Below are 26,669 nucleotides of genomic sequence, written 5' to 3' on the forward strand. Positions count from 1 at the left end.
TTCACATACAATATTTACCCAGTGGCTATTTAAACAGAGTGGCTCTACTGGCTTCACAAGTTGTCTAGCAACCCTAATGATAACCATCGTTTTTCCGTGAGTAAATATTTAAAAAAGCTACATCCTTTTTCTTCTTCGTTGTCTTCTTCATGGTGAGCTGGCTTCTTCCCAACTTTATAGTCACACACAGGAAATTAAGGATTATGCATGTAAAGAATAGTTTAATTATGTAATGGAAGAGGACAATATTTATGAGATAGTACACATAAAGTTTCAAAATCAGAGATTTTATTCATTTCCGGTCGGAAAATACAACTGTTCATGCTAGTTTAAAGGACAATCCGCTTTAAATCGTAATGAGCGTTTTATTTTTGGAAAAAAACAACCCGGAAGATGTCATCAGGGACATTTATTTAAAATGTACAAGTTTTTATGAGTTTTGAAGTTATTGAGTTGCATTATGGGAAATGCAGGCGCCAGTGTTTTTCCTGGCGCTTGACTCCTACTAACTAGAGGCTACACATCAGGGAATTACAAAAACAGGATGTGGTAAATCAGTACGGGAAGCAGAAGGTCGTTTAAATAACACCGGGGTCCAGAAACTTCTGGGATTAGATGTTCCCGTGTGGCTAAAAAAGTCATTTTTTACTTGCATCTCTGATGTAAAAAATCAAAATATATAAACGTGTATTAAAATTAGTTAAATAAATTGCAATGTTATTTGGACAGGTGAAAACAGGTGCACGAGGAGCTGAAACGATTAACGGAGAAAGTGACCAACAGAAAAAGACAAAAGATTAATTGTTTGAAGTCATTCATCGAGCTAAAATGTATGTAATATGTTTGTGTTTTGGACTGTTGGTTGGACCAAACAAGCAACATAAAGACATGAAGTAATAATCAAAAAAACAATCAATACAAGAATGAATAAGTAAGATTACTGTTAGTTGTCGTTTTACAAGTCACTGATTGCATATATCGGGACATTCATATGGGACATTCATTGAATTAACCTAAATGTAACCTCTTTTGTTTGGAATAATAACAAACCTAAAAAAAAAATTGCAATAAAGCTTTTGATCGATTATCATATTTAATTTGTTCGTACAGTATTTCAAAAAACCCACCAGCTCAATGAGGTTTGGGACTAAACAGCACATTGGAGATGTTTGAGCGCTAAAAAAAAAAAAAAAAAAAGAAAGCAAAAGTTAAACCAATAAAATAAAACTCATGGATCAGCTTTTCTGGGTCTTTAAAAATCAGGTGTGGCTGCGATTACATCACACTTAAATTTAAAAAGGAAGGGAGGAGGGGGGGGGGCCTTCATGAGGTATTCGGGGCGAGATCTTCAGGTCTCTGAGGTTTTCTACAAGGCCTCGAACTCATCGATCCTCTGCTTGGTGTTGCCCTGGCGGATCTGACGCAGGGTCTTGTACTTGTCGCGCCCGACTCGGACGTTCTCGGCGTGGAGGACGTCGTTCTGGGTCTTCTTGGTGTCGTCTCGGGCTTCTGCCAGCTCTGAGCTCAGGGCCTGTGGACGGACGACATTTAACCATTTAACCCTAATTAAATCAGAGAGTTTCACACTGTATCCACTTCACAAGATACAATCTTAATGTAAAGTATTCTCACATTTGTACTCTACGAGACTTCTTCTGCGCTGCGATTTACTTTTCTATCCGTTATCGATTTCCTCGAATGTCCCACAGTGAATTTGTCCGAATTAATTACTGGGTTTTCCCAGAGAAAAATCTTCCTCTTGTAATTCTTTACTTGTTACTCAACTCGTGAGCGGTTGAACAGTTGAAACCTGTCTGGTTGCTGCAGAACTTCCTGATCGACTGACAGGCCCGGTCTCGAGTTAATGCCTCTTTGTGTGGTTTTAAAAAGATACAATCTCTAAGATCTGTTTATCGCTCTCAACAGACACTACGCTCCATTCACAAAAACTGTAATTTCATCTCACAGTACATGGCAGTATAAATACAACACCACCCACAACATTTAAAAAAAAAAAAAAAAAAACTCTGAACCCACCCTTTCAGTTATTTTAAAACTTAGCACAGCTTCCTTTGAGTCAGTGAGATGCGTTTAAAGACTGAGTGGGCGCTTCCCTTTGAAAAACCCAGAAGAAGAGAGTGCAGATTGACCCTTTAACAGACATTTGTTTAAATGGAAACAATGATTTCTACTTTAATTTCTACTCTATCAGTTATTGTTTTCCTCAAATGTCCCAGAGTGACTGAGCATAAGCTTCCTTCCTGTAACACGATACTGTTCCTCAGCTGTAGGTGACATATGAGGTTTCAACAGCTGCAATACTTCCCGCTCGACTGACAATCGATCTTTGATGAATGCTGCAGACAGATGGAGGCTTTTACTTTAGATTACTGAAATCATTTAAAGCAACTGCACAGTTGTTTTTTCACTGTACATTTAGCCACAATCTTTGCAGGAATATGACAAAAACATGAATATTTAAATGTTGTTCCCCCTTTAATTAAAAGAAACGTAAGGGTGAGTCATTTATTGATAAAATGTTACTGAACCGGTTTACATATGTATTTTTTTAATTTTTTTTTAATTTGTGAATAAATAGAATAAATTAAACACATTTATAAAAACATTTGAATCTGTTCTTTTGATTTACACAATATGAATTTTACAAGCCAAACCTTTCCAGAAGAATTAAATGTAAAAGAAATTTGGGGAATAATTTAACTAAAACAACTTATCTTAAGCATTTTGGGCATAATCTATAGTAATAATATCGCCGAAAACTATGCAAAATTGCAGTTTTATGTAAAATCAAATTTCCAACTTTCTTGGGGAAGGACTCAATTCAGAATGTATTGTTTGCTGATACGGGTTGATGAACACCATGTGAATAAAGAGACACTGGCCCTTTATTTTTTCACCACTTCAAGCATTGGGGGAAAACCCTATCAGACCCAAATTATTATTCAGAGTAAAGTATTTTATATCTGGAGATGATCTTCAGGCTTTGCGCTCTAAGACGGAACAATCCCGTTACAGCAGCTCTATGTACATCTTGATAATCAGTTTGATCCTCTAATATCATCAAATTACTGTTTTTTGTGTTAAACTGTATGGGTGGTTTTAGTTATGTGATCTCCATCTAAAGATAATATGTAAATAAAAAGGTGGATTGTGTCAATTACTTTCTTATTTGTTGACCATCATGTACTTAAAAAAAAAAAAAAATCTAATGTACTATGAGTTCTACTGTATATTCAAATGTAACACGTATACATATAACAATGTACTTGAACTGTGTTTTGATCAGTTTGTTCTTCAAAAGTAAAAAGTCCGTTAATGCTACTGAAAGTGGCTCGTTTTAGGTGTGTTTTATCCTGGGACCCTGAACTCACCTTCAGCTGCTTTTGCAGGCGCTGGTTCTTCTCGGCCTCGGTAAGTCGCTCCTCCTCCTGGTGGTCGTTGATTTCCTGCGTCTGCAGCTCGGCGCTGTAGGTGCTGTTCTCTTCGCTGTGCTCGTGCTCGTGTTCGCTCTCGCTGTCCGAGGAGGAGGAGGAGGAGGAGGAGGAGGAGGAACCGGGCGCCTCAACGGGAGCTTGAACGGGAGCGGAGTTAGAACTCCTCACGTTGTGCAGCTCCTCTCTCGTCTTTATCAGATTCTCCTCCACTTCGTTAGCCTGGGGCGAAGAGGAGAGGTTTTGGTTAGTTTATTTAACGGGGACAGAACAAAACACTGTTACTGAACCAGAGTTACAAATAAAAATATCAACACATTAAAATAGTACCCAAAAAGAAGGATCGGTTATGATGGATAATGGTGTCCATAGAACAAAATGTGATCTAAAACATACAGACTGTCAAATAAAAGCATGTGTTAAGTATCAGGATGTCTGTGACCAGTTTATGGACAAATGAAACTAGCAGGCAGAGCCAGACTCTGATCTCAGGTCTTAATTTCGCTTTTGGAAAAACTGGCTTATGACAACATGACTATCTTTTCCACGAATGGATGTTGGATGTATTTATTTACTCAAGGAGTCTAAGCTAAGTAATGTCACCAACACAAGTAATGTGTGGGGGAAATGCAACGCGCTGTGCGACAGGACTAGTGTGACGAATAAGGATTAGAAAAAAGAAACATAAAAGGTGTAAAATTATATATACACAAATTGTAAATATATGCACGTATGTCATGAGTTGAAATATGAAACTAGCAGGGCAGTGCAAGGGATTGTTGTGTGGTTAATTCATATGCATTTATATTTTTATTCCAAAACTACAACCCATTACCTCCAACCTTTCTTGATCAGTTGGTCCGTATTAATGTATTAATTAACTGGATGATAAACTCTCACAATACATTTCCTGGAGAGCAGTATACAAACATTTAACAACACACTATAATGTAATTAAACACAACTATAAGGGCATTTTGAGGTATTTTGTAATTGTACATTTTTTCGAGCTCTTTTAACTTCTCCTGTGAAGACATTTCATGTTGTTTTGTTTTATTTATGACAACTGTGTTTTACTAGATTGACATAAATTATCTCCCAATAGCTCAGCATCCACTGACTGTAGTTAAAACTTATATCTGTGGACAAAAACATTTCAGTGTGTTCTTAAACATTTATTAAGTATTTATATACCGCTTAACAATTGCTAAAGAAGTGGACTTAAAATGAAAGTGTTGCCCAATTAGCTGCGGTCAGAAATACGTCCCAGATAGTTGGTGAACCAAATATAAATGTATATTTTGTTGTACTAACATAAATGATCCAACACAAGATAGAGAAAAGAAAATGCAGATCGTACAGGAGACAGAACAAAAGCAACTCGTGATCACAGGGAAAAAAAAAAAAAACTGAAAAGGTGACGAGCAGGAAAGACGAGTATGTTCTGACATTTTCCCGGTAATCCCATATGGGTCTTTGATCGCATGCTGGAATCTCACCTTGCTGTGCCATGACTCAGCCTCCTCCTCCTTGACTCTCTTGATCTCCTCCAGCAGAGTGATCTTGGCGCTGTACTCGGCCAGTTCTGCCGCCTGACGGAGGAGAGACGCAAACCGACAGTGTCGTGAAAAAAAAGACCAAGAATAGACGCCTCATTACCTCGGCAACCTCGGCTATCTGGTGTCTTTTTTTGTGAATGGATGAGCACATGACAACCCACGGTAAAAATAAATGTAGTACTTCTAATTTCAGTGCATTTTACCGGAACGCAATACTGACTTCACGAATGAAGACTTCACATTTAACTTCCAATAAGCTCAGAAAAATGTCCTACAAACATAAAAGCAGCCTCGTTTCCCTCAGTGACATCATGAATATTTGATATTTTCTTCAGAGTTTTTAAAGTGAGAAGGAGTCTAAAAGAGTTTTCTCATGCTCCCAGAAAAATCCCCCAAACTAAAAGGAAGCATTAGTTCAAACTGCAATCAAAACAGTTAATATGTGTTTATCCTGAGTGCCGGGGCTTTGTTTGTGTAATGAGTGTTTTTCTACCACGACTTTTTCTCACGTGAAGGATTCGCATGCTTCTTGCAGCGTGTACTCACCAGCTGCTCCTGGCTCTTCATTTGGTACTCGGCTTGCCTGACCAGCTCCTCCTTGGCTATTATGGCCTCCATCCTCTCAGCCTCCAGCCGGGCTGCCTCCTGCTCCACCCTCCTCCTCTCCTCCTCCAGCCTCATGCCCCTCTCCAGCTGCTCCTGAAGCTCTAAAGGACAAAGTCAGTGAAATTATTCTACAGGGTGAACTCAGATTCTTTCTTTTGTTTGAGGCATTCTGGTGCCATTATTAATAATTAGTTTTACTTAAGGCCGTGGTTCCGGACTTTCTTTTTGGCTTATACACCCTGAATATGCAGTTGTTTTTAACCGAGGTGATGTAGTTTCTGATGTATGATGCCGAATGTGTTTATAATTAACATATACGTTTAATATTTAAAAGTATGGCATTTGTATTACTGTTTTTATTTATGTGATTGCATTGTTAATTGTTTGTGGATGTTTTATCCCCGTGCTTTTCTTTTTGGATGAACGACAGCTGCCGTCATTGAGCTCTTTTGCCTATTGGTGTACATCAAGTCTGGTTTCCACTTTTTGTTAAAATGGTGGAAATCACAAACACTCTGAACTCACGAAGATTCAAGTAGGATCTAAAACACTTTCCTATTTTCTAATGCAGGAAGCTGAATTCCCATTTGTTTAAAAAAAAATATATATATATATATATATATATATATATATATATATATATATATTTCTAAGCCCGAAATCAGTGGCCAATCATTCTTAAAAAAAAAACAAGAAATTGTTTTAAAGCCATTTGATGCAAATTTAGGGAACTTTCAAAAAGGCAAAGACGGCCCCGTTATCTCTGGCTCGAGTATTTGTGAGCGAATACAAAACATATTCACTTAACTGTTAACCTTTGTATTGTAAAGATGCATTTAAGCAAATAAACAGAAGAGGGCGATAGAGCCATGCTGAAATGTGTAAGACAACACAACAGAAATGATTTACTTGTGTAGTTTCTTTCTGTATTGTAATATGACCAGTATGACCAGTATGACCAGTACGGTCCATAATGAGTCAGAGCTGAGCGTCTCCGTCTCACCTCTCTCTGCTCTCTTGGTTGTCTCTTCAAACTGGTAGAGCTTCACCATCAGATCCTGCTTCTCGCTCTCCATCTGCTCCTTCTCTTTCTCCATGGCCTCCCTCTTCTCTTCTCACTGTCCAGCTGATCCCTAAACACAACGCGAGAAAAACAAAAAGACCGATCAGACATATTGATCACGGCCGGAAGATTCAAATCCCAGTGCTGACAGAGACCAAGCCAGTAACACATGTTAACTTTGTTTTAAAAACTCTTGCCCGCCCCCTTACCTCTCCATCTTTTGTGCATCCTCTCCTCTTTGGCCTGAGCCTTCATCTGCTGAACCTCGATGGTGTCGGTCTTGCGGCGGCGCATGTACAGATCGTGGTTGCCCATGCACAGCTGCAGGATGCGCTTGTTGACTCGCAGTCGGGGAGCGTAGAATATAAAATCCTTGAGAAGTGAAACGACGAGTCAGCGTTCGTCGGTATAGTTGCGGTTACGTTTTTGGTTTATTAAATTTATTTGACAATAAACTTCCTCAAGGTTAATTTCCTTTATACCAGGATGTCATTATGAAAGCGAATGGTAAATAATTATATTTAAATTAAAACAAAATTGAATTATAGTCTGATGCACAGATACTTTAAAAAGTACATCCAGATTTAACCAAAATTGTTGCATATGGGCATTTTCATTTTCAGATTTTTACAACTTTAATCCCTTTTTTCTGTAAATGTGCCTCACATTTTTACACATTTACATCCGCTCGATATGCTTCTGAGGATTGTAAGACTTCCTTAAAAAATACTTACAGGAGCCTTCTTATCTATGGGCTTGATGATGAATTTCTTATCGTTGAAAGAAATGTTTCTAATTTCACTCCAGGGGAATCCAATCTTTGGGGAAAGCCTGGAGGATGAAGACAAATCAGACAAACGCAACAGGATGTATAAAAAAAAAAAAATTGGTGAGCTCTTAAAAGAAACAAACTCTTTGCACGTGACGCTGACAACAGTGTTCATGTTGTAGTGGAATCGAGAGAAATTCGGTCAACAACCTCAAACGTGTCATTTAAAACTCGACCGACTGGAAAAGGGAAGGCAGCAGAGGTCGATGACTGCTCGTGTGTCGCCCTCTCTGTATGCCATCAAATCAATAAACGCTACACTTGTGATGACGGGAGATGCGTTGATCAGCAAGTCCCCGATTCGTTGACTCACTTGTCCACCTTCTCGTAGATGTTCAGGCCCAGAGCGTCCACTCCCAGCCACAGGTCGGAGCCCTTCTTGTTCTTGATCTCGAAGTAGTTGACGCCGTACATCTCCAGGTCCTGAGCGATCTTCAGGTACTCAATCATGGCCTCTTCCCTGTTCGGGTTAAACAGAAGGATGACAACATGGAAGCACACACACATTTCATCAGGTTATGATGGCATTTCTTATCGCCTCTAGGTCGGTGAGATAAAAGAGTTGATTCTTTTGAGTTTCATAGACTAACGCAATAAGAAGGGTTAGCTGGTAAAAGTTGGTAAAGTACACAAACTTGTTTAAAAATGTATGCATTATTGATTCTGACATCTTTTGTAACATGAAAAATTATATTTAAGACGTGTGTATTATATAAAGTTACTAAGTCAAATAGCAAATACTAAATGCATCTAGGAAATGTTTTCATCTTTGCAAATAAACATTAATTAACCAATTGGATATTTGCAAATGTCTAAAGCTAAATAGATTCATCAAGGGATTCGCTAGGGTTCACATTCAGTAAATATATTCCATATCTAAATGCAATGTCCAATTTCTACTTATGTAATGTTTTAATACATCATATTGTAACGAGTTATTATTAAATATATATTTGTACGTCAACCTCCACGTAGCCGTTTGCCTCCACCCAGAGACTGCAGATGAAAATGCAGACCTAGTTATTTCTGGTGCAATTAATTAATGTGTGTTGTTCTTGTTTAATAAACAACAAAGTAATGTCAGTTAAAAACACCTGTCTGAAAGTTACCCAACAACTACTTATTCCAGACAAAGAAAACTAAAGTGTACAGATTACTAAACACAGCGGCCTCAATTGGGACCAAGAATGTACTTCCTTTTTTTTTTTGTAAAGATCTATTTGTTTCTGTGAACGTCGTCATTATTTGAGTTTAGTATGTTGCTCGTTATTTCAGCTACGAGGAATATTGTGGGCCAAATGACGCCATCTACTGGGATTGTATACGTCTACACTCTCAAGGCCACGACACCGTGCTCAACATAGCTTTGCCGTGACAGAAATACATTGTTTAAAAGAGACTGCCATGGGGTTTTCTTGGTATTTTCTGTATGTCTTTATCCAAAGAGCACCTCAAACAAACTCTATTTGAGTCCAGGAAGTCCTGCTACCCAAACATTGTGTTACCCATGGAGTGGATCTTTCAGTAGGAGTATTGCATCACTTACTTCAGCATCGATCTGTGCTCCTCGTGCCAAATCTGGATCCTCTCCTCCCACTGCTCCTTGGACAGCTTGTGTTGTTCCAGCACTCTGAGGGGAAAGACCAGTTATCAGCAACCCAGTGGCCAAAGAGGAAACAGTCTGCGTATACCGGCAGAGCTAAATCAAAAACACATGCTGCATTGTCTTGTTCCATCCATCATCGGCCATTATGAGTACGTACTCATACACCGGTTCATATTTGAGTCATCGAGGGAGTTATTCAGCTGGATGATTTACATTATTTTCCCATTTGTGCATTTTCTTGACGCACACATGTCCCGTCACCGTAAATGGTAACGTTCTTCTTTGTTGGTTAACCCTTTTTGAGTCAGTTAAAACTATATATATTTATAATTCTTTGCCCACAGAAATCAAAGCAAAAGCACACATTTAGAGTCTTAAAGCAAGTTGCATCTCAGACGTTCAGCCCATGAGCATTCAGTCCTCTTTTTCATCATCCATCACATAAGCTACAAACAGAATATGTTTAATATACATGTAACCCTTTATAAACAGAAGACTTAATAGCATCTGCCTGGCCTATGGTTTCCAAAACAGTGCAGTCTGTCGTTTGGCTTGAAGAAAACATGATTTGTTTCTTTAAATAGAATTGTGATCTTCTGGGGAAAGTTAAAGTATACTTGTTATCAGTCTAAAAGTCTGATAAAAAGTATACTTTAACTTTCCCCAGTAAAAACTGGGCGGCTCTTGACCTTTTCCATTATCTGCCATCTCTTCTATCCACCTCTTTCTGGATACATTTTGTATGCCTCTGAACAACTTTATTACTTGAATATCTATAGAAATTCATCGACACATTTATTTACCAATCACATAAAGTGTTTAAGTTTATAGCTTTTGACTGTTTTTTTTCCGCTGTGCAATTAAAACTTTAAAGGATTTGAAAGGTTTTACTTGACAGGTGATCTCAAGCAGTAAACACCGGAGACAGAGCTCACTCTCACCTCTTGGGCAGCAGGCGCTCGGTGGACAGGTAACTGGGCTTCTGCGCAGACTTTTCCTGCTCTCCGTACTTGGCCTGGATGGCGTAAGAGGCCAGCAGCACAGCGGACTCCGGAGGGCAGTAGATCTCCTCCCCCATAACGTCCTCCTTCACCTGCAAGAAGAAAAGCCTGCGGGTGACGTCCTGGATCAGCTCCTCGGTCACGTCCTCCGGGTAAAACTTGGCCTTCAGCTTGAACAGCAGGGGAGTCTCCTTCTTCACGTCCTGGACCATCACCTGAGAGGAGCGGAGCAGACGTCAAGTGTTGGAATAAAGTGCAAATTAAGATAGAAAGAATATCGTGGAGTAAAATAAAGTCGTTTTCTTTCCAAATCAGGGGTATTTTGCAAGAGTAAGTAAATATGTAATCCCACGTTTTTGTGTTTCGGGGGTCAAAAGAAGCACACAAAATAGGATTATACAATTTCATAATAACCAATGCACTACCAGCTACAACCTGTGTCAGGTGTAACACCTGAACATCACATGCTGCGGTGGAGAGTTTGTATAAAACACTCAGCAAGCCTGCAGCGAGGTCTTAATAGAAAGCTGAAAGTCATAAAATGGCTGCAGTAGAAATACAAAAGCCAACTTAACCTTGAACATACTTAAAAAAAAGAAAAACCTCAACATGAACAAGTACAGGATAACTTTGTCCTGTATAAAAAAAACTGAATAGTATTTAAGCAATATTTTTTAAATACTCTAATACCTTTAAACATATGGGGGGTGCAGACAAAAAAAGGCTGTGAATTAATGCAGTAGAGTATTGTAAAAAGTAAAAAGGAGGAAATGTAAGATCAAATATAAAGTTTCTTCATATTATATCAGAATATTCCAGGATATATAATTAAGTACGGTGAAGTCGTAAATAAGATAAAGTTAAAGAATATATTAAAGTAAAATACAGTAAAGTAAAAATACTCTTACTGCAAGGAGAGCAGTAGAGAAAGTGCAGGTTGATGAACGAGAACAATGTCTCAGTTATGGTCTGTCTGAGTCAGTGACGTCACAGGTTTACCTTCTTATCAGAGTTCAGCCAGGTAAAGAATCCTTTGGAGTCGACAAACTGAAGCCCAAAGTACCAAATCTCACGCAGGCCGATGGTCCTGGCAACCTGAAACACAAAGAGGGAGACGTGAGTCTCATTTTCTTCATTCTTCACTTCTTATTCTGCTCCTGAAAAAACAACCTTTGTTTTTTAGGATTATGCACCAACTGTCAGAGTAAATCTGAACCACTACAATAGACTTTAACGCCTCAGGGACACCGTTATTACAAGTTACTGATCATTTATGGGTGTTAACCTCATTGTTTGTGCATTTGTTCTAAAAGTGTGTGAAAAGATTTGAGAAGACAGATTGCTGAAAGAATGTCTTATCTTAAGTAGCTGAGTACATTTACTCAAGTAATGTACCTTCGTACAATACACATTACACCCTTTTTAATAGGCTTTCATGTTATGCTACTTTATACTTATTCCAACCACCTTTCCGAGGGACATATTGTGCTTTTTACACACACATATATATATATATATACTTTGAGTCTATTTTGCTGATAATACTTTTGTACACGTTTTTTCTTTTTTTTTTACTGTTGTATTTCCAAAAAAATACCTGAATATTTCTTCCTCTACTGAAATTAACAGCAATAACTTTCTCCAATCAGATGCTTTCACCACTAAATGTGACATGAACAGGACTTGTGGTGCAGCTCTACTTTGTGTTCATGAAAACTGAAACCAAGGAGACTCCTGAGGGTCCGTGTCCTCCAGTCACAGACAGACCTGGTCAAAGAGCTGCTTCCCGGTGGTGTTGGGATGGAAGGAGAACTCCAGCTCCGCGTCCATCGTGGTGACGCGAACATTTATCTGCAGCAACAAAAGAAAAGATCTTTTGAGTCGACGGGAGCGTTTCTGTTTGGATATTCATAAGCGTTCTCATTCCCAAGCATTTAGACGCTTTCCCTGATTTATATCGAAATCCATCAATCGTGCATTTCTGTTTCAGCATGCCCAATTTTGCTATGAAAAAGCTTTAAAGAGTCAGTTATTTGGAGCTGTGAAAAGGATTGTTCATAAACCATAATTGCTCACTATCTCATTAGACCTTGGACTACCCTTGCGAGGTGCCACAAGGTTGAACATAAACAGATTAAAATATAAAAATACTCCCCGTTTGCCAAGTTGCCTTTAGACTTTATCATCGTTAGTAAGATCAAACACTTTTACAACCACAGCAATTAAACCGGGACATAAATCTGACATCCAAGTGTTCCAAGAATTCATTTCCAAAAAGATTAATTATAATTCTCAATATTTTCCACCAAAGCCCAACAGATCTAGGACAACTGCATGACCCTGGCCTGCAGCCCAGATTGGGCTTGTAGCAGTTACACAATCATTTTATGAAGTTGTACTACAGCACACCCGAGGTGTCATAAAGATAAACCCACCGAAACTTGGGCAACACAAACTGGAGCATCCATTTATGAAATCTCCACCATTGTTTCTCAACCGTTTCCACGATCACGTACGTGAGATAACGTCTTAACTCGCTGGCGTCCTGCTGATGCACTCCTTGGAGACTTATGTTCAGTTTATACATTATTTTTGAGGGGGGGAATCTACAAAACATTGACTTTACTGGTTAACCGTTCAAATCTAAAAAGACAAGAGTTCAACCTCTCGCGTCACGTCTGAAGAATTTTCCAGAACACAAGCGATACCTGCCACCATGACTCATAACGTTTGATGTCAAGTTAGTTTAACGTCAGTCAAGTGGAGGCTGACGTCAGCGTGACCTCCCAAGAGAGGATTTCTCCTTGGAGAGTCAATCGAGAGGGAGCTGCAGTCGTAATGCACAATCTGGCCCTTTCTTATCAGTTTTCCTACAGGCTGGATGCCGAGGCACTTACGTAAATCTAACTTGGAGCATTTCGAACTGACAGCAAAAGATGACAACAAGTTTTTTTTTCGTTTTTAGATGGACAATTGAAAAAATAAATCAAAGAGGGGGGGGGGGGGGGGGGGGGGGGGGGGGGGGGGGGGGGGGGGGGGGGGGGGGGGGGGGGGGGGGGGGGGGGGAGGGGGGGGGGGAGGGGGGGGGGGGGGGGGGGGGGGGGGGGGGGGGGGGGGGGGGGGGGGGGGGGGGGGGGGGTGGCAGTTAAACCAACAGTCATGAGTTGGTAGTGAAAGTCAGTACTTGACATTCACTAAAACCAACTCGAGCCACGAGGAGCATTGTTTCTGCCAGGAATGTGTGCAGCGTGGGTCAAACTCTACGTTTTGGTTAATGAGTAAATGCCAAGAAGGAAAAAAAAGAGAAAAAAAAGGTGCCTCTTGGAATTAACGCACAAGCTTGAACATTAAAAAAAAACATCAAAAATAAAACGTGATTGACCCTTAAATTAGTTTTATGCTCCTACAAAAAGTGTTGCAGTATTTAGACATCGGCATTTCATTATCAGCACAACGGATGTATCTCTTAAACCCCCCTCCCCTCCCTTATCCCCCTCCCCTCCTTTCAAACTTAAAACCAGGAAGAGACATTTCAGTGACGCATTTAATTATATCTTTTCAATAAAATCCTGAGAGTCTTACGGTTTTGGGCATCTTGACTCCGGTTGGTGTGACGAGCTCCAGCAGAAGAAAGTGTTTCCCAGGCTGGCCGAGGCTGCAGTGGTCGACTCGCAGCAGAACCTCCACCTGATAAAGAACGCCGCTCCGCTCTCGCCGGCAGAATCAAGGGCAGGGCTTGTGTCCTTTGAACTCGTCCGTAGATCACTCAAAAGTGAAGTGGGAGGTTCAAACTCGGCTACAATCACACAAACCGACAGACTCACCTGCAGTGGGACCATCCGGCGGGGACGAGATGCGCAGCTCCACCTTAAGTCAGTCACCTGTCTCACCACCGGAACTGATGACCTTTGATCGGAGCATGCAGGGCTATATAGGCCCCCGGACGTACGATTTATGATGCCTGTTTTGTTGCCATAAAAAGGCAGATCATATCGAGATTACATCTCAGCAGCTGCGAGTGGTAAAACTCGAGTGAGACAAACTCTTAAGAGGTTTGTAGATTTACAGACTTTAATTAAATTGTGCAAAAACAACATACGGTAGAACAAAATTCACAGAGCTGCAGAGTCAGTGTTTTTAATTATATAAATACTCTGCTGGACAAAATATTTTAAAAGACAACATTTTTAGACTAAAATCTAGAGTTTAAGCAATTAATGGAAAGGTCAACCGACAGAAAAATTGACAACAATCATTTATCGAGGCCAAATATTGCGTTTCAATTTTCAGACAATTTTCAGACAATTTCCTTCTCTTTTTTTTTTTTTTAAACACTTACAATTTGAAAACTTAATTTCTTTAGACTGAAGGATTAAGCGACTCGTCACTATCAATTACGAAAATGATAGTTAGTGGCAGCCATACTAAAACTTAAGTTGAGGGAATGCGAGGCGTGATGTTTATTTTTTTAATTGCCCCCCCCTTCTAAATAGATAAGACTATATTTTACAAAAAGGTAAAATGAGATTAGAACTCATCTTTGATTTGAAACCGAGGCTGGTCCTCTGGTTTGAAGGCCTTGTCGGGGCTTCCATCTTCAGTGAGGATGCGTGATGCTGTGTAACCCACAATGGGATACTTTGTTTTGTACGTCTCTTCAAATATACTCTCCAGAGACTCCAGCTGCTCCTCGGTGAGGCCCGTCTGTGGATGTGCAAACGGAGAACAAGAACTTTGATGAGCAGTAGCCTTTTGGAGTCATTACTATCTTTACAGTAAGGCAAGTTTCAACAAGGCAATTCAAAGTGCTTCACATAAAAACATTAAAAGCATCAACACATAATGCAAAAGACAACAAGATTTAAAAACAATTAAGAACATTCATTAAAACAATCAAAAAGCAAGAAATAGAATAATACTTGCAATGCAGTAATGAGATACAGAAATTCAATATCCTTGAATCGTGTTCAATTAAAGGCGACAGCAAACAGAAAAGTCTTCAATCTGGATTTAAAGGAGCGGAGGGTCTCTGAGGGTCTCAGCAGACCTGCAGCTTTCAGGGACTTTGTTCCAGATATGTGGAGCAGAAAAACTGAACGCTGCTTCTCCATGTTTAGTTCTGACTCTTGGACCAGGAAGTAGACCAGTCCCACATGACTTGAGGGGTCGGGATGGTTCACAAGGTAGCAGCACATCACAAATGTATTTAGACCCTAAACCATTCAGTGAGTTATAAACCAGCAGCAGGATTTTAAAGTCAGTTCTTTGTTGGACAGGAAGCCGGTGCAAAGACCTCAGAACTGGAGTGATGTGATCCACTTTCCTGGTCTCAGTGAGGACTCGAGCTGCAGCGTTCTGATCGACTTAAACGCATGGACAAGTTTCTCCAAATCCTGTCGAGACATACGTCCTCTAAGGCTCGATATATTCTTCATTTTGTAATTGTCTTGATATGGCTGTTCAGGTTAAGGTCTGTATCCATAACTATACCTAGATTTATGGCTTGGTTTGTAGTTTTTAGGGCTTGTGGGAAAACACCCGAGAGAAGGGATGCGTTTACAATTTGTAAAAGATCAGTGGTCATGCAGTGTGAAATATTTTTGAAGAAGCGTGTTGGTAGAATATCCAAGCAGCAGGAGGATGTTTTCAGATGTTGTATAATGTCTTCTAGGCTTCTTTAGTTGATTGAATGGCATTGTGTCATATTTGAATGGCTGTTATTTAAAGATGGGGACAACACATAACCTGTGGTCGGTGTGGAGGCACCGGCTGCTCGTCTAATTTTCTGAAAAGGAGGCAAGTTGATTGCATGGCCAGGTGGATTGGAGCGTAGCAGTTACCGACACCGGTTTGTCAACGGTAGCAAATAAGGCGCGTGTATCGTTATTGTTTTTGGTTATGTCAGAGAAGAAGGACTAACTTGCATTTCTAAAGTTCAAAATTATAGTTGCGAAGTCTCTTTATAGATAGCACAAGAATACTTTAGAATTGAAGCCATCCACAAGCTCATTGACTGAGATGCAAGAGAGCGCTGGTGTGGAGGAGAACTTCTGAATGAATAGTTCACTGGTGGTTTCAGTGATGTCACAGCCTCGGTTTGGACTTTTGTGTGCAGGGAGATTGCTCTCAAAGAAAACACAGAAATGATCAGACAACAGTCACAGCAACCTTGGCAATGTTCAGACCTTTGGTGATGAGGTCTAGAGTGTGCCCCTTGTTGTGGGTGGGACCCGTTATACGCCGCGTCAGACCATAGTTATCAAGGACACCGCATAGTTCTATAGACCATCTGTCCTGGGGATTATCAACATGGATATTAAAATAGCCAACAATGACAACACAATCAAAATAAATACAGATTATAGACAGCAGTTCAGTAAACTCATCAAAGAAGGTTGCACAGTATTTAGGTGGACTGTGAATGTTGAGGAATAAAACTCCAGTGGAATTCAGAGAAAAATATTCAAAAGGAAGTTAAATGACCAAAACACGTCCGCTTGATAAATTTGCAGATTTACTAGTTTCTTCGCAGCCTCAAATTTCCTTTTCTATAAATCAGGACAAGAATTGAGAAGGCTCGCTTCATAAAAAAGGGCCCCGACTGTTCCTGGGAGAGAATCAGTGGCGTCATTACTGGTGACACCACATTACTTGGTGCCTTGCTGTCTGGACCCGAAAGATATCAATTAATACCTTTATTATAAGGGAGATGGAGGATGGTTGTGGAGCCTCCGTGGTGGCGGGGGAGGGGCATTGCGCTTTAACTTTAACCGATTGTGTAACTGAGGAGTTAAGAGCCAGTGGTGAAGGTCGAGCTGGAGAAATCGCATCAGAAACTTCTGACTGTTGTTTTCACAATATCACAGCTTCCCGAATGCACAATGTTTTTCACCGTGGGATGGTCAGCCACGATGTCCAAGATCTTTTCTTTAATGTTAAGAGACCAAATTCGTCATTATTTTGGTATTCTCGCTGCATTCTGACATCTTTTACAGTACAGTCACCAACGATCAGAGTCTCAGGCCCAGTCGGTAGCTTTTCCTGCCGCCTTTTTACGTTTACATTTACTCTCAGTTCGTACCCTGCTTTGAGAAGATGGCTGCTCATCCAGGTCATCAGATTTAGGATCCTGCGACATTGGAGTAAATCTGTTTTCAAGTTGTAAGCTTGGTTGTCGTGGAGTTATTTTGCTGGTTTTACTTTTCCCCAGCTGTTCTCGGCTGTGTGCAGGCGTTGAGGAGGAGTTCTCCCAGCGTGGTTAGTGCAGGCCAGCCAGTCGCAGCACAAATCTCAGGGTGCGGGGCCTCTGCCCGTTTCATCCCGTTAGTCGTCCTCCCACATCCTGCCTCTTCAGCTTTGCACCGAGAGAGTTCCAGGGAGGACTACCAATCGAGGAGCCACTAACAGCTTCACCACCCTCCTGTTTCTTGGTAGGCCTGGTGGTGCTAGTTAGCCGTGTCTTAGCTTTCACTGTCTCACAGTCCATTCACCTCAACGTTCACTTCTAGTCGGTGGATTTTTTTTCGTTTCCGAGACTGCAATCTTCTGCAGGAGTTTGAGGTAGTCGTCCGTGGAGAGGGGCGGCATCGTGATGCTACTTAGCTGCTAAGTAGCCTATAGCAATTAATCTTTAAACCAGCAGAAATATGGCAATAGCCTGTTAAATCTACAAAGAAAGTGATTTTCGAGTGTCCAGGAGCTGCTGCTCAAAGATTCTCACAGAAGAAAAACAAGAATATCAGAAGGTATTGGCAGAAAAAAATGCAAACATAGGCGAGAGCAAGCAGCAAAGCATCTGCACTGTACGAAAGAAAGCAGAAAGAAATGTCGACAAATTAACATGATGGTGGCAAACAGGAAGTGGAAATAAAGAAAGTCCTCCAACACTTGCAGTACAACAAATAAAGAGCCATTAGTAATTTGTCACCAACACTTCAAGTGCTGAAATACGTTTTTACCATTAAATCATTGTTTTTCACATTTGAGTTGGTCACTCATTCCAATACATTATTATTAGCCTTATTTAATAAATCTATATTTTTACAACACATTTACAACAGGACCTTTCAGTCACACAGAGCAGTCTTCAACTGTGCAAAGTGCTATTGGAATACCAGGAAGTGGAACTTTAAAGTCCAGTTGTATCAAATATCCATTCATCACCTGAATCAAGTGCATCTTTGTGTGAAAGATAAGTGGAAATGAGGCATGTAATTCTACACCGTTCATGGCCTTGATTGGTGAAAGTGTGTTTTACCTGTCCAGTCCCAGTGTGTCCATGTAGATGTTAGTTAGTTGTTGTTTGTTTGTGTGTTTACTGCTTCTTCCTTTCAAAAGTCTACTAAAATACTGTTGGAAGAGCAAGATGGTTGAAAAGCATGTATGGTGCATTCAGACAAAAACACTCAGGTGTCAGATGTCGATACTCCCCACCCATGGGTGTCAACAATAACTAATACGCTGTCATCCCACACTACAGTCCAAACAACTGGTGGGTGAATTGTTGCCAGGAGAAAAACACTAAACCTACAGTATCTGACGTCAGGTCTGCTGGGTCCAGGGACATCTTGGCCACAGCTCGCGAGGAGTCCTTCCCCACCAGGGCGTTGTATGCTGCACCTTTTCCATAAAACTCTGCAATGTGTAAAATACGATATCAAATCAAAACATCTGTACATTTTGAGTGGACAAATGTCTGGTCTGAGTGTAGATTTCAGATTAAGTCTCTGGAGAAGGACTGGAGAGCTTTCAAGTGGGCATCAATGTGCTAATTTTACTTTCATTTCACAGATTTGTTTGAATAAATGAAAAAAAAAGCACTTTTAAGTGGCAATTGTTTGTATCGTCTTATAAATCCTTATAATTTCCAGGGTTTTGAGTGGTGGGTTGTATTCACCTTTTCCCCTGGTGACATCAAACACTACTCCTTTTACTGCCATGTAGATAGGATGTCCCTCCTTAAACAGGGAGGGGAAACACAACGGAAAAAGAGAGATAACTCGTTATCGTGGACACAAACAAAAACGCACCGCGGATTATGGGTTAAAAACTCAAAGTTTATACCACGCTGCCGTCGTGCCTCTTCAGCTCCTCCTCGGTGAATAACCGCACAGGTTTCGTGGCTGGCTTGTATTTTAATTTAAAGTCTTCCCCTAAAGTCGCAGAGAGGACAACAGCCAGGACGCAAAGACGCGCTGTTGCCATGTTGTGGCTGTTTGGACGAGTTTGGTGCAGACGGACACTTTGACATCCACTTCCCTAAAACCACCGAGGAGGTGGTGCTGCATTCACGGCCGTCGGACATTTTAGAGTCTGCCAATAGGGACTTTATGTGATGATACAGGATTCTCAGGCAGACTGTCTGTCAACGCACACACACACGCGCGCACGCACGCACGCACACACACGGACACACGCACACACACACGCACACACACACGACTGAGCTGTCTCTGTATTTTAGTTGTAAGTATATACACATTCAATTATATTTCTATTTTTTATAGAGCCAAAGAAGATTACGGTTTTACATATCCTACTGTGTCAATGCTCATTTCCATTTATATGAAAGAAGAATAGATATTTAAAAAAATGATATATAAGATACAGGATTGTATTTTGATATTGGAAACATTTTTAAATAATTCATTTTCAAGTAAAAGAAAAAATAAATAAAATTAAATATAAATACATAGGGATAGCATGAATGTGTACATACTAAATGAAAGGGACCAACAAATCTAAGAATAGGAACATGCGGATAAGTAGGAAAAACTTTAGACACAGACATGAATGACAAATATGAATTTATTGGCTCAATTTTCACACAACTTGAAAGATATGAAGGCAGGTATATACCTTAAAATTAAGTTATTATCCTTAATATTGAACATACTGCAAAGAGCAGACCGAGAAGCATAAATGGGAAACATTGAGTGTTCATTCCACAAACCTTCATGTAGTTTTTCCCAAACTCCTTTTTATTGTTTTAATGTAGCCGACATTTCACCTAAGCAGTCAGTAGAATAACTTAAGAACATTTACTCAAGAACCGTACTTGAGCCATTCCATTGTACTTTTTACTACATGTATTTGATAACATTACTAGTTATTTTTCAGATTCAGACAAATAATACATAATTTAAATAAACTAATAAATGATGATGTATGTGTATGGAGTAAGATCCCCAGTAGCAGTATAATTAAAATTAGCTCCACTTTTACCAGCTGCAACATAGTGAAACTTACACATCCACGGATCATTAATTATAATCAAATAATATAATATACATTATTCTGAAATGGACCATTCTGCATAATTAGTTTAACTATGTACTTTTATTTATACAAACCCATTTTGAATGCAGGATAAATACTTGTGGCAGAGTATTACCGTTTTTTGATTTAATACTTTATGTAAAGCACTTTATGTTACCTTTGTGTATGAAATGTGTTATATAAATAAGCTTACTTTTTCCAACCACTGTTAACAATAATATAAAGACTGAGATGACAAACATGAACCCATCACTCAACAGGTAGGTTACTTGGTTTCGACCTTAAAGGAGATTTAGTGAAACGTTTATAGAGAAAAACAACGAGGTATTAATGTCCACGTCATTTCTCAGCTCTGTTTGTGACCCATAGAGTTTGTACATGGTCTTGTTGACAATGTGCACCTTAAGGCAAACCTAAAGGGAGGAGGGAAAGGAAACAAGGAAACGTCAAGGACACAAGTTGTTACTATTGGAGCGCGGTCGCGAAGGTGCCTGAGGGATGGGCCAAAACCCCCATGATTGTGTGTATGTGTGTGTGTGCGTGTGTGTGCGTGTGTCTCTCTCTCTCTCTCTCTCTCTCTCTCCGTAGAGCGGAAACTGACCTCCGGGGGAATTACATTTCTTTATTAATAATGCATCTGTTATTTATCAAAACAAGTTGTCAGACTTCGCACAGATAACCCAACGGCTCACCTGGAGGAGCAGAGACCGCGTTTTGTGAGCGGAGGAAGTGCAGAGGAATGCGGGGGAAGGAAAGATCCCGGTCATACAACGAGGTGAGTCAACAGCCATTCGCGTCTACACTCTCTTGTTATGTAACGTGTGTGTGTGTGTGTGTGTGTGTGTGTGTGTGTGTGTGTGTGTGTGTGTGTGTGTGTGTGTGTGCGTGTGTGTGTGTGTCAACAACCCGACCACAGCGGGGGTCCACAGGTGTACAGTGAACGTGCATCACGTGACTGTACAGCTGACGGCTGCTGTTTATTGCAGCTTCCTAAAACATGAAATGAGCTGACTTCATGCTTTCTGCGGGTGTGCCTGGTAATTATAGTGGAAGTCTCGACCCGCTCTTCGAAAGCTCCACGATATTTAGAGATTATACTTTAAATCGCTTTGGGAGTGTTGTCATTTTTAAGGACTATTCACATGATACATGTGAAGGGCGTTTCTGCTGTCAGTGTACTCCGAATATTTACTAAAGTAAAAAGCAGTTGTTGAAAGTATATATATATATAAGTATGTATATTTATACTCTTGAACAATCGTGAGGTACTTTACTTGAGTTCTTCCATGTTATACTTTCTACTAAGTCTCTACTTATTAATGTTTTACAAATATAACACATGATCAATTTATACCTCAACATTAAGACGTTAAAGCATCTGCTATAATATTCCACTAAAATTATGTAGGCCAATAAAATAATGTTTTTTAAATGGACCCAACAAGTATACTTTTTCAGTAAGTTAAGTACATTTGGCTGTAAATACTTTTTTTGCTGACATTAAATCTTGAATGTTGAATTTTACTTTATAAAATTACATTGTATTTTTACAGATAAAAGTTCTGCATTCACAATTTTACAGAAGCTTCAAAATACTGTGAAAGTACCAGATGTTAAAGTACTCAGAATGGCCCATTTCATAATGATGTACATTATATTGCATTATAATTATTGATGCATTATTGTGTACATCACTTCTAGTTAGTTTATATCTTATCTGATCTTATTAATAAATAGTATGATAATGTATTTGATGATTGTTTTTGGTATTACTAATATTAATCTGCAGAGTATCGGATGAATGCAGTGACAGTGCAGTAAGTCTTTTTTCCCTTTGGTGCGACTCCACTCTGCTTGATTGTCCCTTTCCTAACCTCCCAGTTCATTGATGATGATGATGATGGAGATGAAAGTAGCGCACAGTCTCCAGGCTTCTTTGGCGAGGCCACCGAGGACCTGGAGCGCGAGGAGCCCGACGATGGCACCTCACAAGGTGATGATGACCCGCTGTGTGACGGCGAGGACACTTTTATCCAGAACACCTCACATTTTTAATCGGTCACTCCGCTGAGCAGCAGGATTTTGTTAGTCCGGGTTCCAGCTTGACCCCATAAAAGTGAGACTCGACGGTGTGTTTGACCTCCCTGCTCTCTTTCACTACAGAGGATGACAACAAGGGAAGCGGTCCACAGAGGAGATTCAGTAAAACCTGCCTGAGGAACGTCTTCACGGTGGTGCTCATCTTCATCTACCTGCTGCTGACGGGCGTGGCCATGTTCCTGGCCTACCAGAACATCTCTGACTTTCTGGAGAAACTCAACAACCCCGTTATGTCCGTCACCTACAAAGAGGTCGACTCCTTTCTAGCACCGGGTTTGTAGAAAACAACACACACAAACACACACACACACACACACACGACTGCTTTAGTGGGCGGCGACCAAAGAAAGATACTCAGAATCTTTTATTATGTCGGTAAGAAAGAGTGCAGCAACATTAATATGTAAGTCGACGTAAGATGCACAAGTAAAAGCAAGAATGGGAGTGTTTAAAAATTAGATTTTCAACTACTTTATATACTCTTGGGTCGTTTAATCAAGATCAAACAGCTGTGGGTGAGGGCGGGCCGACCTTTATCAGAAGGTTGGGGGTTTGAACCTCGGCTCCTCCTGTTCGCATGTTGAAGTGTCCTTGAGCCAAGCACGTTGCTCCAGAATGCTCCGGATGACTTAAATGCAGAGGTCAAATTTCACTACGTTGGCTATTTAATCCACTTAGCATATGTTTCTTTATGCTGTAAACCTTTTACATTATGCAGGTAATATTTATAAATGTAGTGATGTAAAAAGTACTATATTTGCCTCTCAAATAAAGTATATTAGAAAATAGAAATACTCACAATGCTCTCAGGAGAAGTGCATACAAAATTAGTTCAGCACTCGAGTCAATGAGTACTGTGCACCTTTGCTACTAATTAATAGACACAAATTATTTAACAGTGTGAGGCTAATGTTGGTACACCTTTGAACTTAAAACATAGAACGTGTTATGCAGCCGAACAATAAAACAATTCAATGAAAGCTATAGCTGGCTAGAAACCATGGTTGGTTAGGCTAACACGTATAGTTATAAAAACATCAGATCACTATAAACCATTTCATTAGATTAGAAAGCTGCATTCATGTCCCAGTTTGTTGAATAATAATAATAGTTAAAAAAAAAATGCATAACAGCTCTTTCAATAGCACTGCCGTGTGGGATAAATAATAAACCCGGCATCATTACAGAACGTGTGACTTTTTAAATTACTGCAGATTAATAAAACCAACGTTTATGTGTTTTTTTTTTTAGGGTAACCGTGTTCTTTTATCTGACTGCTCGGGTTCCTTTGTTACAAATGTTTTATTTGATCTGATGCAGTTTGTCTCGTTTAGTTACTTCCTGCCATCTACACCGTTTTTTGAACGCAGGACTCTTAAGAGTTTACGCTGATATGAACTTCAATCGTGCTGTTGATGTCATACAGTCGAGGTTTGAAACGACACTGAGCATCGTATGAATCCAAAGTGGACAACCAATAGATGGCCGAGGGCTCGCTGCTGTATTTCAGTCTCCCAACCTTATGATTCATTAATAATTTGTGTGTGTGTGTATGTGCAGGTATTGCTCTGTACCCCGGCAAAGCTCGGCTCTTGAGCTGCAAACATTACTTCCACGACTACATCCCACCTTTAGTGGACCCGGGGAAGCCTCAAGAAGGAGACTGCTTGATGGAAGACGTGACTTACTTTGGTCCGTTCACCAATCAAACGAAGGTCAGCAATGAAACCGAGTGTGTGGGATGCGACAATCCATAACATTATATTAAATGCATCTAACACACAAGTAAAATGTATTTATTCGTTCATAGGGACAGATTAATCAACATTTCTGTAATCATAACGATGATTAAAATGTACAGACGGGAGACAACAAGACGCCATAAAGACAGAAATTAAGCATTCGGATGACTGTATATGTGTATTTTACTAGCTACATGGGTTCTGTATGTAATGCTGATGTTTAGCTGAATTCTTTGTAACTTATATTTTGTCATTAGTAGAAACGACAAGACCCATAAATAGGCCTAACGCTCAACTTGGCTCCCACAGATACAAGCTCTGGTGGTCCGCGGCCCAACTGACGTCAGAAACAAAGAGTTGATCTTCATGCAGTTCAGTCTCAATGAAACCGAAGAGGACTTCAGCGCCATCACCTACATGCTTTTTTCCAATTTTGGTGACTTGATTCACAGGTGAGTGCAAACACACAGGTGTAGATGATCCTGTGCTGTCTGGTAGCTGCAGGGGATTCTCCTGGTGCGTGTTTGTTTGGCTTAATCTCTTGTGGGGAAAAGAATCACAACATAGATAAAGCACTGGCAGCTTGATAGTGTTCACAGTGAAGTATTTATGTCATTTAAATGCCAATTTAGTGACAACTTAAATATCTACTTCATGCCACACAGTAACATGCCTTTTACATTCACCTGTGTTTTCTGACTCTAGTGCAAATAAATCCATCTTCATGAGGGATTGTGAGAGGAATTACTCCATGTGGACTTTCTCTGGAGGGTTCAGAACCTGGGTCAAGATGTCTTTAGTGAAAACGTCTGGAAAAAACAACGACGCTGTGGAGTTTCGGCAAGAGGTATTCATGTCTGATCGGTGTGCTCTCTCTAACGTACATGTGGATTCTTAGAAGTGTTCATCTTTTATCGTCTGTGTTGGATCTTCTAGTCCGCTGTGGTGAAATTCAATGACAAAAGGCCCGAATCAGAGAAAACTAATCAGCTCTTCTTCGTCGTCTTCGAATGGCGGGATCCTTACATTCAAGAAATCCGACTGGTGAGTTCTCCTGGACGTTTTTTTACTTTTCCTGATTAGAGACGTCTGCATCCGTGTACCGGTCCGTAATTCAGATTTGCCTTCTTCCAAACAGATCGTGACTGCTAATCCCTGGAACTCGATAGCCATTCTCTGTGGCGTCTTCATGGCTCTCTTCAAGGCTGCTAATTTTGCCAAACTCTCGATCCAGTGGATAATCAGAATGCGTAAGAGGCATCTGAGGAACAAAACTCGGGAGCTGAACCAAATAAACTGAAATGTTGTGCAGAAAAACACTGGTGACGCAATCTGACAAGATCCAAATTATCCAAGTGGGTTTTTATTTTGAACACATTTTTTAGGTCAATACTTTTCCACCTTTTAATAATTGGTAAATATTCTCAACACTAGAGAATGTGTGTATAGATACAGGGATATATGCTCGAACTGAATACTATCAATTAATCATTTCCTAAAAATGGCCAGATCGACAAGATATCAGTGAAATGTTAAGTGTTGCTTTTCAAAATAAGCGTTTATTTCATAAATGATTTGTCCGCACGTGAAATTGTTGCTGAAAGCGCTCAAAATATGTAAGGGGTTTGAGAGCTTTACGAACGATGTTTAAGGTCTGTAAAAAGGTGTAAAGCTGAGAGAATGTGAACTTTGGTCAACACGTTGCTGGATTTTAAAATCGTATTATAAAGGGAATATTGAGTATTTTAAGTTTGCGTCCTATATTTTTTCCAGAAATATCCCTTTTGTGTTACAATGCATTTTAAATATATTGATGACTCTTATTAACTACTTTTCTTCTGTCAAAGGGATCTGCTGCTTTATTTTTGTTTAGGCCAAATCTGTGCTGCCTGAACTTTATCTTTGTCCATTGTTTTGATTTGAGCATAACATATATTCTTTGTTGTTAACGTTTACCTGAATTAATGACTTAATTGTGTCCCTTTTTTAAATATTGTATCTCACTCGCTATGTTGTTAGAATTTTTTGAAAATAAAATGTCATATTTATGTCTACATTTATTTTGTGGTGAATAACAATAAAGATCTGAATGTGTTATGACATGCTGCATGAAGCTTCCCAATGTGACAAAGCATAGATAATGTCATATGCATTATGTTGTTCATTCTGTACGACATCTACGACGTTCCTGTGCGGACGTGAGGTCCCGGGACAGAGGATGTGTACAGATTGTTGAGCCCTGTGAGGCAAATTTGTGATTTTGGGCTATACAAAATAGATTTCATTGAATTCAATAATTAAATACTGTGGACTCTTTCGTAACTATAATTGTGAGCTTTAATACACTTTTTTAAATTGTCATTATTAACCTATTCTGGCGTCGGGCACACCCTTGAAGATCTGAAGTTGGACATTACCTGAACTCCGAGTTGT

At 39.9% G+C, this 26,669-nt stretch overlaps 3 protein-coding genes across 3 annotated transcripts; 1 reads left to right on the forward strand and 2 right to left on the reverse strand.

The window, feature by feature from the left end:
* Positions 1–1,211: 1,211 nt before the first annotated feature.
* ezra (ezrin a) lies at positions 1,212–14,061 on the reverse strand. Its single transcript, XM_034525608.1, has 13 exons — positions 13,699–14,061; positions 11,884–11,967; positions 11,116–11,211; positions 10,057–10,331; positions 9,056–9,139; positions 7,823–7,969; positions 7,415–7,511; positions 6,872–7,052; positions 6,621–6,731; positions 5,558–5,718; positions 4,952–5,044; positions 3,393–3,674; positions 1,212–1,531 (listed from the first exon to the last, which is right to left on the reverse strand). The coding sequence occupies exons 1-13, from the start codon at positions 13,708–13,710 to the stop codon at positions 1,367–1,369; spliced, it is 1,788 nt and encodes a 595-aa protein (XP_034381499.1). The 5' UTR covers positions 13,711–14,061; the 3' UTR covers positions 1,212–1,366.
* Positions 14,062–14,169: 108 nt separating this feature from the next.
* On the reverse strand, positions 14,170–19,419 carry nenf (neudesin neurotrophic factor). The gene is made up of 4 exons (XM_034525607.1): positions 19,180–19,419; positions 19,013–19,073; positions 18,647–18,750; positions 14,170–14,820 (listed from the first exon to the last, which is right to left on the reverse strand). The coding sequence occupies exons 1-4, from the start codon at positions 19,318–19,320 to the stop codon at positions 14,644–14,646; spliced, it is 483 nt and encodes a 160-aa protein (XP_034381498.1). The 5' UTR covers positions 19,321–19,419; the 3' UTR covers positions 14,170–14,643.
* pacc1 (proton activated chloride channel 1) lies at positions 19,420–26,553 on the forward strand. The gene is made up of 8 exons (XM_034525605.1): positions 19,420–21,169; positions 22,276–22,387; positions 22,558–22,767; positions 24,055–24,209; positions 24,546–24,688; positions 24,942–25,083; positions 25,173–25,280; positions 25,375–26,553. The coding sequence occupies exons 1-8, from the start codon at positions 21,134–21,136 to the stop codon at positions 25,534–25,536; spliced, it is 1,068 nt and encodes a 355-aa protein (XP_034381496.1). The 5' UTR covers positions 19,420–21,133; the 3' UTR covers positions 25,537–26,553.
* Positions 26,554–26,669: the final 116 nt, after the last annotated feature.

This window comes from Cyclopterus lumpus, chromosome 22 (assembly GCF_009769545.1).
Source record: "Cyclopterus lumpus isolate fCycLum1 chromosome 22, fCycLum1.pri, whole genome shotgun sequence".
In the NCBI taxonomy this organism is placed as follows: Eukaryota; Metazoa; Chordata; class Actinopteri; order Perciformes; family Cyclopteridae; genus Cyclopterus; species Cyclopterus lumpus.